Below are 11,059 nucleotides of genomic sequence, written 5' to 3'. Positions count from 1 at the left end.
GTTCTGATGACCTATTGAGGAGATATTTAAAATACTTTTTCGGTGAACAATCCGAGTCATCCCTACATAGTCAGTGCTAGCACCTGCCTGATTATCTAGGAAACACTCACCATTACTGTGAGTAGCTGCTAAGACAACGAGTCAGAATCGCTGGGCGTTTGTTCTTATCGAGATTGAAATGAGGTCGGTTTCAAAGCTAATCTGCAAATATAAAGTAACGAATGTCCAAGGTTTTACAAGTGTAGCAGATATGGATGTGATCACGATGGCACATCAGTTGCTCAAAAAGTTAGCAGTAAGAGAAGTCAGAGAAGCTTCCAAGAAGTATGTCTGTCTGAATGTAGGAACAAAATTCACAATTTGAAAATTTATGTTTATAATTTTTTCAGATCATTGAAGTTAAATTATTTAATTATTCCACTCATTCATGTGATAATTTACCTCATATATGCCTCTTTTCATATAATGTTACATATCATTTATCATGCTATTACTGCAATAAATAAATAACTTGAAATTGTTTATGTATTTACTTTACATTGTCTTTGGGTATTAAAAAAATTCGTGACTTTTTTCCTAGTCAAAACTGTGACTTTTTTTTTCCGGCCACCGTCTGCGTACAAGAACGATTAACTTACGGATGTATGCGTTTGTTATAATTAAGCACAAAGCTATACAATGGGCTATCTGTGCTCTGCCCACCACGGGTATCGAAACCCGGATTCTAGCGTTGTAAGTCCGCAGACATACCGCTGTGCCACTGGGGGGCACGGATGTATCCAACGGCTAGCACTGAAATGCGGAAGTGAGTGAACACGACTTGTCGTGCTGTCAATCTCAACGATGTGAAGGAGGAGAACGATTCAAGATCAGGTGAGGTCGGTTTCAAAGCTAATCTGCAAATATAAAGTAACGAGTGTCCAAGGTTTTACAAGTGTGGCAGATATGGATGTGATCACGATGGCACATGAGTTAAAAAACTGCTTGTGATAAAATTAATTGTAGAAAATTTTCTATTACATAAATGGTGTAAGTAAGACTGAAAATTTTTACCTTCTAGTGTTTCGTTCATGCACTTCCAAAAGTCCACCTGAAAAATAAATAAATAAATATAGATATATATATATACACACACAAGTTAAAATTCATAACTAACAGAACGAAAAAATAATAAGGTCACGAAATAACTAAAATAATTGTGCTTGATCGGTTTAAGATAGTTCTAAAAACACAAAACATTAGATAATTTAATGTGGGTTGAACCCTCTGAAAATCAGTAAAATAATAATAATTAAAGTAGACTTAAGACACCGACTGACTTTTTTGTTTTGTTTTTTGTTAAGCGCAAAGCTACTCAATAGGGCCCCCCAGTAGCACAGCGGTATGTCTACGGACTTACAACGCTAGAATCCGGGCTTCGATACCCGTGGTGGGCAGAGCACAAATAGCCCATTGTGTAGCTTTGTGCTTAACTTCAAAAACAAACAATACTCAATGGGATATCTGTTCAGTGCAGGTATCGAATATATATTTTTAACGTTGTAAGCCACCATTTAAAGTACCGATTATAAATTAATACGTAAAAGTCGAATATCGTTCATACTTCACTAAGGATGGAGGTGACCTCAGTCCCTTAAATAATGGGGAGTTAGCCCTGCTTTAGGGTACGCACGTTTTCAGGTGTTCAATAATGCCCCCAAGTATACCCAATATTTAACTAATTTTTCCAGTATTGTTGTAATTGTTTGGATACATGACTTTACTGTAAGATAATGACAGTTAACTGGTATAGCCATCAAACGTATTATGCATATATAGTATTTGTATGTATGTGTCGTTAATGTAGATTAATAAGCACAAACTTTTGCACATTTCTGGCCAACACCACCCAACACAAGACTCTTGAGTTACTCTTTTACTAACGAATATTAGGATTGACCGTTACATTATAATGCCCCACACCTGAAGGTGCGAGAATGTCTAGTGATGGGTTTTGAACCTACGACGGTACACACATTTATATAAGAGAAGATATTAATATATCTATCATATTTAATTATTGTCTGTAAATCATGACGTTTGTTTATTGGTGAGTAAGTAGCAACCCTTGTATTCTGCTTATTTAATAGTAAATACTGTTATGCCTACTTGTCAGTACTACTTATGACTGGCAAACGCCAGAATGTGTGTTACCCATTGTCTAGTAAAAACTTGCACTGCCCATGTAGTGATTATTTAGTGATGCGATTTAGTATGTTATTAAAATATATATCCAAAAAGTTTCGTCTGTTTGAATTTCGCGCAAAGCTACACGAGGGCTATCTGTGCTAGCCGTCCCTAATTTAGCAGTGAAATACTAGAGACTTGATACCGATGTGCCAATGTGTCGTTACATTAATATAAATATAAATATATATTATAATCACATTAAATCGCGCTTGACAAAAAAATAACAACAAAAGAAAAATATATATTAGCTGCAGGACAGCTGCATAAGTCACAAACTTGGACATTTCTTTAAACGTACACTATGTTCATTTTAAAATTATATTATCGGTATATATCATGTAAGTACTGCATTGTAACTCCTATTACAGTGTAAACTTAATTAAAAGAAGAAAAAGTTCAACACTCTGTACTTAAATACTGTAAATAATATAGTGAGAAAAGGATGAGTTAGTCTTAGGTGTTAGCAGGACTTCATACAGTTTTCCTAAAGGAGGAATGGAGTAATATTTCTCTGGTGATTATTAATAAAATCCTATTAAAAATAAGTAGATATTTTTTCAGCGGTTATAAATATTCTTGTTTTAACTTTATTTATTCTGTTAAATGTTTATCACAGACCTATTTGCCAAGGGTAAGTAAAATTTTCCTAATAAATACCCTAAATTACTATCTTGTATCCTTGGAACAATGTAATAACCCATTTGGCTCATGCATAATGATCTGTGTAAGGCCGTTTAACTTAATTCAACAGCCATCTTTTATTTACCATAATTTTTTCATTGCACCTGAGTCACGCCTTTCACACAAAAGCTGGTCCAAATTTTCGCATCGATTATACATACCTGTATGTATACATAAAACCGATTCTCTTCTACATCATTTTAACAGCCTAGGCATAAACGTGGGAAAAAAACGCCCTTGTAAAACGTCATGTGTCAGAACAGGGATCGTTTTGACAAATGATTTCCTCTGATAGACGTGTCCGGGAAAGTAGTTAAGAGTTCTAACACCCTGTTTCAATTCCATGTAAGTAGGGAAGAGGGGGGGGGGGAGAAGATGTGATCAAGTGTTTAAACATATTCATGGATTGCTGCTGTAGCGGGAAACAAGTAGCACACCAATTTTGTCACCTCCATAACATCCTTTTGTAAATTGTTTAGATTTCTGCATGAATTGTTAGCGATTGCGTGCGATTTGTGTGCATACTGTTTGTCTGGTTTCTTTATTCCTTCGATCAGGCTGTAGCTTTGAAGCATTTCCTGTACGAAAATGCCAAACGCAATTAGTCACATTTGCGAATATGTAGTAAACCAGTATGCGACACAAAATACTGTGGAGGATAGGTTTCGCTTATCAAACTATTACGTAAATTGTACATACATTCTGAAAGCTCGCTCGAAATGAATGTGTATTATTATTTCCAAGAATCTGGGACGATTGAGTTTAAAATATTAATATATATATATATATAGAAAGAGAGAGAGAGAGCTGAAAGGAAACAAAGTAATATCCATCAGTAACACCGTGTGTTTACAATGCAACATGACACGTTTTAACTCCTCAAGTACAAGAGCAAAAATAAATAATAAAAGGAGAAACCGTTAGATGATACATAGTAAGGTTGGCCTTCAACAATGAAGGTTACGTTGTTAAACAACAGATATTCCAATAAAATCCCATGGTTTTCGAGGATCATCCTATATGCTTTTAATTTCAACAGTAAAAATCCAAGCATTCTACCTGAACTAGAAGTAATTTTGAAAATTTTATTTTTTTTAATTATGAGAAAACATAAATACGTATAATATATTCATCATTGCCTAGTGTACAAGGGTCTAATAATTGGTATTTTTTAAAACACCCAATCTGCGAGTGAAGGAGGAATTTTTGGTATTTCGGTTCCTAAACAAAGCTTTCCAGTACTTTCTTGTTTAAATTCTGATTAAAGGATTCTACTCCTTGCAATATCTCGAATCTGAACTGCCCAACAGTACTGTCGAATTCGTACTAGTTTCCATACTATACTCATCCAAATTACTACATAAAATACAATAATGGCCGCACATGTTGCGCAATATAAGATCTGATTACTCAGCCCTGAGGCCATTTTCTCCACAATTTTCGCCAGTTCTGTCAATATAACCCAGTATCTGACAAGGAATTCTTAAAGTAATATACAAAATATTTTGATATAAATAAATTTTACAGTTCCCTTTCGCGACAATGCATACACCACCAATGTGTGCAAAATCATTACTGTTACATGTTCAATCATCATTGTCTTTGTTATGATGACTACTGCTCGAAATTGTAGACATATACTTGCCAACTCGGTTGTAGTAGCTAGTTTGGTGTTTGAAGGATAAGATAGCGGTAGTAGTAACAACAGTAGTTGTATCAGAGCAGCATGAGTGGCAACAGATGCAAGGATAGTAGTTTGGTTTGGTTTGAATTTCGCGAAAAGCTACTCGAGGGCTATCTGCGCTAGCCGTCCCTAATTTCGTAGTGGTAGACTAGAAAGAAGACAGCTAGTTAACAATACCACCTCTTGTGTTACTCTTTTTACCAACGAATAGTGAGACTGACCGTCACATTATATCAACCTCACAGCTGAAAGGGTGAACACGTTCGATGACGGGGATTCGAACCAGCGACCCGTAGATTGCGAGTCGAGCACACTAACCACCAGGCCATGGCAGGCCAAAGGTAGTAGTAGTAACAGTAGCAGAGGCAGTAGTGGCAGTGGCAATAGCACTAGGGCAGCATCACCATCATGGCACATGAAGGAATATAGACCATCCAACGATTTTGTTTTTGTTTTAGACTAATCAGGATCTAACATTCATAAGAATTTTGTATTTGATTAATCATGGTACGTGAATATGGAACAAAGTCTGGCCAGCCCCTTAAATTCCTCAATTTCGTGGCCTAACACTATGGAAAGGTGAGTTTTTTGGCAATAATTTTTTGTTATTGTTGTTTTTCTTAGGTTAAGCTCTTTATCAGAGTACATTTCTGAGGGGAGGAATCTAACTTAAATATGAGAAACCAGAATACTACTATGTAGCCCACTGAATTTCATTGACTCGCAGACTAGGTGTTAAGTACAATATATATATACACATCGAATGTTGAATTTCGAAAAGTTTTGTAAACAATAAGAACCATAAGGAATATTAGGTTTTTGTTGCGAATTTTCCCAAAATGTGTAACATCACATTTTTTTGAATAAGTGTCAGATGAGAAGTTTGTCGTTGTGTTTTAGCACAAAGCTACACAATGGGCTACCTGGACTGTGTCTGCTGAGCTAGCAATTGTCAGTAAAGCAGATTTTTAACAACTCATTCTTTCCCCCTCACAAACAAGGCCCGTCCTCGAAATTATTTCGTGGTCGTAGGACGGCCCCACGTTAGGTGCTAGTTTTTTTTGGCAATCCCATATTTACATTTCCTGGGCTCACGATCGAACTTGGGACCTCTAGTACACCAGGCGAGTGCGCTACCAACTGAGCTAAAAAGTTAAGTCGTTAACAATTACAAGTAAAGTACCTTTTAACAATTCAAATTACCACATAGGAACATCAGGATGAAACTATTTTCACCAGTTTAATACAGTAGTCAAAATGTATATTTGTTTATTTTTTAGCCAAAGCCACATTGGGCCATCTGCTGTTCCCACCGCGTGGAATCGAACCCTGGATAATAGCGTTGTAAGATCGTAAACTCACCGCTCTTCCAACAGTCAAAAATGAATCTGGGCACCAGTAACATAATGCCACAAAGTTAAAGCATCGTAATGATAAAAAAAGAAGATACCAGTTAATAAGGAAATAGCGGAATGTTATATAAATCCTTTTTTTTAGCTACTTTTCTTCTTTATTTCTTTTCTTTTTCAGAGTGTGCCTGTGGAGGTCTTGACTCTCTGCCAAGCTTGCTATTCCTTTTTCCTATAAACTGTTTTTTTTTATTTCATGAAAGTGCCTATCGGGACCATTCTAACTATTTCAAGCGTGAAGAAGAAGAAAAAACCCTTGGGAACAAACCACAAATGCGTTATTCCAAGACTAACCGGGAAACTTTTCAATAAAAAAAAATTGGCATTTACACCAAAAATCATGTAACCAGAAATTTCACTGAAGTCATTTGTTGATTTTGTATTCTTTATTTTTCCAAAGAGACATTTTAGAGTTGAATATGTCGTGGAACTAAATTTAGATTTAGTTGTCAAAATTTTTCACCAGAAGGTGGTCCCTACCAGGAAGATTGTCCACAATAGCAGAATGGCAAGTTATATGTTATTTCCACAAAATAAAATCCAAGTAAAAGATGGTGGTTGTTTGTGATTAAGCACAAAGCTACATAAAGGGCTATCTGTGCCCTGCCCACCACGGATATCGAAACCCGGTTTCCAGCAGTATAAGTCTGCAGACATGCCGCTGAGCCACTGGGTGGGGGGGGGGCGCTAAAAGGTGGATCTCGATGTTTCAAGATCAACGTTCACTCTGTTGGAGGAGTGGGAAATTGCTGCAAATTGAGCCTTTGGAATATATGTTTTTGAAAGACAAATCAGTATTATTTCCCTCTTTCATTACATTGGCCCCCCAGTGGCACAGCGGTATGTCTGCGGACTTGCAACACTAGAAACCGGGTGGGCAGAGCACAGATAGCCCATTGTGTAGCTTTGTGCTTAACTTAAACAAACAAACAATTCATTACATTGATAATATCACTATTTACGTCTACAGATTTATGTATTTATCGTTATTTATGGTGACTTAGTGTTTTCAGACCTATACTTGTAAATTTTAAAGCTCAATAATGTTTAACAGACAAACTCAAACTCACTAACATGAATAAGTTGAAGAACATTAACTGGTGTTTCAGTGACGTGCACACAGTGCCCTAGATTTTATGAACATGTTAAAAACCATTCACATAATACAAATCAAGGCCAAAATGAAATAACCCTGAACAAAAGTAACCTTGCTTGGGAAAGACTTCTTATCCACACCAAAACAACATTTTGGGAGTTTCATTGCGTTTTTCTAAGCAAGGGATCGAACCCTAAATTTATGCAAGATTTTATATGAGAGCTTGGTCTAGTATATTTTCTTTTTTTTCAAAGTTTCCATCAAAACATGACAATTTCTGTACGATCAACTCACGATTTTAGGGTTAAAAATAATAATATTTTTCACTGCTGGGATGAGCTTTACCATGAATGTTAAAATACACCATTTAGCAGTAGATAAGTTTATTTCTGTTTTTAACTTCTCTCATGTTTTAACTGGTAAATTTTGAGTCCTTTATACATACTGAATGATCTGTGTGGAATGATAAATAACAGCCCAGTACAGGGGCATACATAGACAGTATTACGAAGGGGGAGTCTTTTTCACAAAAAAAAATGTAGATCTTTTTTTTCCTACACAAAGAATTTAAGTTATTTACATGAAAGTCAAGTGTTTTCTAACTTAAAAACCAAAATATAGTAGACATATTAAGCTTTTTAGAACATTGAGGTGGTAGTCCCCCCCCCCATCCCGGCTTCGTTCTCGCAGTGTTTATTCTGATAATTTTAAGTTTAAGACAATATCCCCCTACTTTACACACATTATGGGCTGTATCTCGAATGTAGAAAAAAAAAAAAGATTCGCGTCGCGATGCTGTTGTAGGTGCATTATAAAAGTGGCAGACAGTCCCGAAGTTCAGTTCAAAGCCAAAAAAGTCCTTGTGGTGGACGAACGCTACTACTGCCTTCCCTCTGATCAGTAGTTCAATATTAAAGGGGACATACTTGAAACTTAAGAGTCTTTGTCGTGGCCGTTTCGCTCATGTATTTTTAGAGTACCGTTCAGGTTGTTGATCAGTTGATCTTGTCGAGTAGTTTGTACAAAGAAATATATTACATGAAGAATGTAATTTCGACGGCTAGAAAAGTTAGCTTGTTTGTAATTAAGCACAAAGCTACATAATGGGCTATCGGTGCTCTGCCCACCACGGTATCGAAACCCGGTTTCTAGCGTTGTAAGTCTGCATACATACCATTGTGCCGACTAGAAAGATGTTGGATTCTTTCGATAGGATTCAAAATTCTTCTCTTAAAATCTATTCTTCTGTTATGTACTTTTGAGTACGTTTAAAGTAAAAGTAATTATGTACTTTTAAGTACGTTTAAAGTAAAAGTAATTATGTACTTTTGAGTACGTTTAAAGTAAAAGTAATCAAATACTTTGATAAAATTTACTTTAAAGAACTTTTTTTTTAATTCACTAAGGGGTCAAAGTTTGGATTTCCTTGTGGTTTTTCCATTAAGGAACTAGCTTCAAAATCGAAGTGCAAAATAAAGTATGTAATAAATCAAAAATATACTTACGATTATAAAAACTGGTCTTCTAAAGAAACTTAGTATGTTTTAAAAACTGGTCTTTTAAATAAACTTAGTATGTTTTACAAACTTTCAAACTTGTCTGTCTTCTTAAAAATCTGAGAAATTCAAGATCTTCTTCTGATACAATAAACAGCCGAAACTAATTAATATTCATTATTTAGGAAATAAGTATTTCCCCGATGTGGAAAGAAAGAAAAAAAAAAGACTAAATTTGAAAGGTTTTATAAACACTGCAAAAAAAGCTGCTTCTAACACCACAATGATGATTAGTTATGTTCAGTCGGAATTAATCTTTAGATTCGGAGAAACAAGAACAACAAAGGTGTAAAACTAAGTTGAATGTTTTGTTCTTCTCTTCCAATAAAGTTTTGAATTTACATCAGTTATACTACTGTTGCCCCCTCCTCCCCCAATTGGAACAGCGGTATGTCTGCGGATTTACAACACTAGAAACCGGGTTTCGATACCCGTGGTGGGAAGAGCACAGATATCCCATTGTCTAGCTGTGTGTTTAACTTCAAAACAATTATACTATTGAACAAGAACTGCAGTTTTGCATGGTGTAAAGTTTATATAGAAAGTCTATTAAATAAGTGAGTAGAAACAGCAACAACAAGTAAAACACTCAAATATATTAAAATACTCAAACGATCAACATTATTTAATACACAATTAAAATCTTTATTCTAAAACCGATCAACCGCCTTAAAGGGCACTCTATATGTTTCAACGTCGTTTCACGTCATCCTCAGGAGTATGAAAAACAAATATAGATACAAAAAGCATTGGTCACGTGACTACTTAGTTTACATACTTAAAAAAAGATTACGTCATCTACGTAATTTCTTAATTCCCAACACTTCATCCTTATTTAAGATATAATTATTTTTTGTGTGTTTCATTATTTCTGTAGTTTCTCTAATATTTCTAGCCGTCATATTATTCGGTTGACCCAAAATAACAGTTTTTTCCCCACCAGATGGCACGATCATTAACATTTCCATGTTCAGCTAGTGGAAAGTTTTCACTTTTGTTTTTAACATCTCTTATGTTTATTTAAATTTCAAATTTCTTTTAGTTTGACCAACGTATACGCAACCACATTCACATTCAATTTTATAAAATTGATTGTTTTTGAGTATTTTAATACGTTTTAAATATTTACATAAGTTTCTTGACTTTTAACCTTTTAAATACGTAAAACACTATAAAAGTTTTAATATAACAACTAACTAGAAATATTCTTACTAAAACAAAACAACAGTTTTTTTTTACAAATAAGTTTGTTTTGGATACCATGGATTTAGTATGATAGAAGAAAAGCCATTAAACTAAATGGTCACGGTCAATCACGAAAGACTAATAGGCTCATGCCAAAGGTGACAGCGTATCTCGCACGAAAGATGGATTATCTGTGATAGCAAGTGACGGTAGACGTAACGGGTGGCTTGCTCAGCATTAGTCTTAGGGGAATGGAAGGGGGTGTGGGGAGATATAAAGAGTAGAACAAAATATAAACACCACTATATGATTTTCCTTCCCTCACTGCTTTCCAACCTCATAAAGAAAAAGCGCGAATTTAAGCAAAAGAAAATCCGACGGTTCGAATTTGTATTTCAAACAAAATATATAATAGAATTTACTTTTAATGGTCTAATTTTAATTAAGCGAATTAAATGTGTCGATATGAATAAAAAAAACTTCCCATACAATAAAACACACATTGTATTATTTAAAGTAGCTTCCCAAAGAAACCCCACAGGCCCTCAGTGGCTCAACGGTAAGTCTTATAATGCTGAAAACTGTATAGCTTTATGCTTAACAACAAACCAACCAAGAAACAAACACTGCATATTGTTGATAGCAAATAGCACGTTAAACAATAACCGCCTTGAGCCGGCCTAGCAGCATTTTTTGTTGTTGTTGTTGTTGTTGTTTTTTGTAACGAACATCTCTCAGCGATTAGGTGTCAATAAATTCCATGTGGTGACTGGAATCGAGATAATGTTAACTTTACTTATTGAGCAATGTTTACCAGAAAATCAGTGGAACAGCTCACATAAAAAGTACCACAATACGCTAAAAAAATCTACAAATGTTAAAGCAGTTTAGTAAATTTTATACAATCCTAAAGTGAAGATCAAACACACTTGTGACGTTGAGCGTGAAGAGTTACAGGATATGCAATATCTTGTGTTTGGAAATGATTCACTTTCGTTTGTGTTTTGTCTAAACCGTTTTGTTAGCAGCTACCTATTAAATATCAACTCACCAATGCACCGGAGTTCTGTCGTCTATATACACAATGTCATAGTACCAAGGTAAAACACCCAAAATAATGTTACATAGTGAATAGCCCCACTCCCCAGTAGCACAGCGGTATGCCTGTGGACTTACAACGCTAGAATCCGGATTTCGATACCCGTGGTGGGCAGAGCAC

General features: G+C 35.3%; 1 protein-coding gene across 1 annotated transcript in view; it reads right to left on the bottom strand.

Moving 5' to 3' along the window:
* Window positions 1–11,059, bottom strand: part of LOC106478778 (reversion-inducing cysteine-rich protein with Kazal motifs-like) — a 92,106-nt gene that overhangs the window by 26,099 nt on the left and 54,948 nt on the right. Inside the window, exon 4 of the mRNA XM_022382445.1 lies at window positions 1,054–1,090. Within this exon, the coding sequence (XP_022238153.1) occupies window positions 1,054–1,090 (37 nt within the window). The remainder of the gene's footprint in view (window positions 1–1,053; window positions 1,091–11,059) is intronic.

This window comes from Limulus polyphemus, unplaced genomic scaffold, assembly GCF_000517525.1.
Source record: "Limulus polyphemus unplaced genomic scaffold, Limulus_polyphemus-2.1.2 Scaffold249, whole genome shotgun sequence".
Lineage (NCBI taxonomy): Eukaryota > Metazoa > Arthropoda > Merostomata > Xiphosura > Limulidae > Limulus > Limulus polyphemus.
The sequence above is the reverse complement of the archived record's forward strand: the minus strand, read 5'-3'. Positions and strand labels throughout refer to the sequence as shown.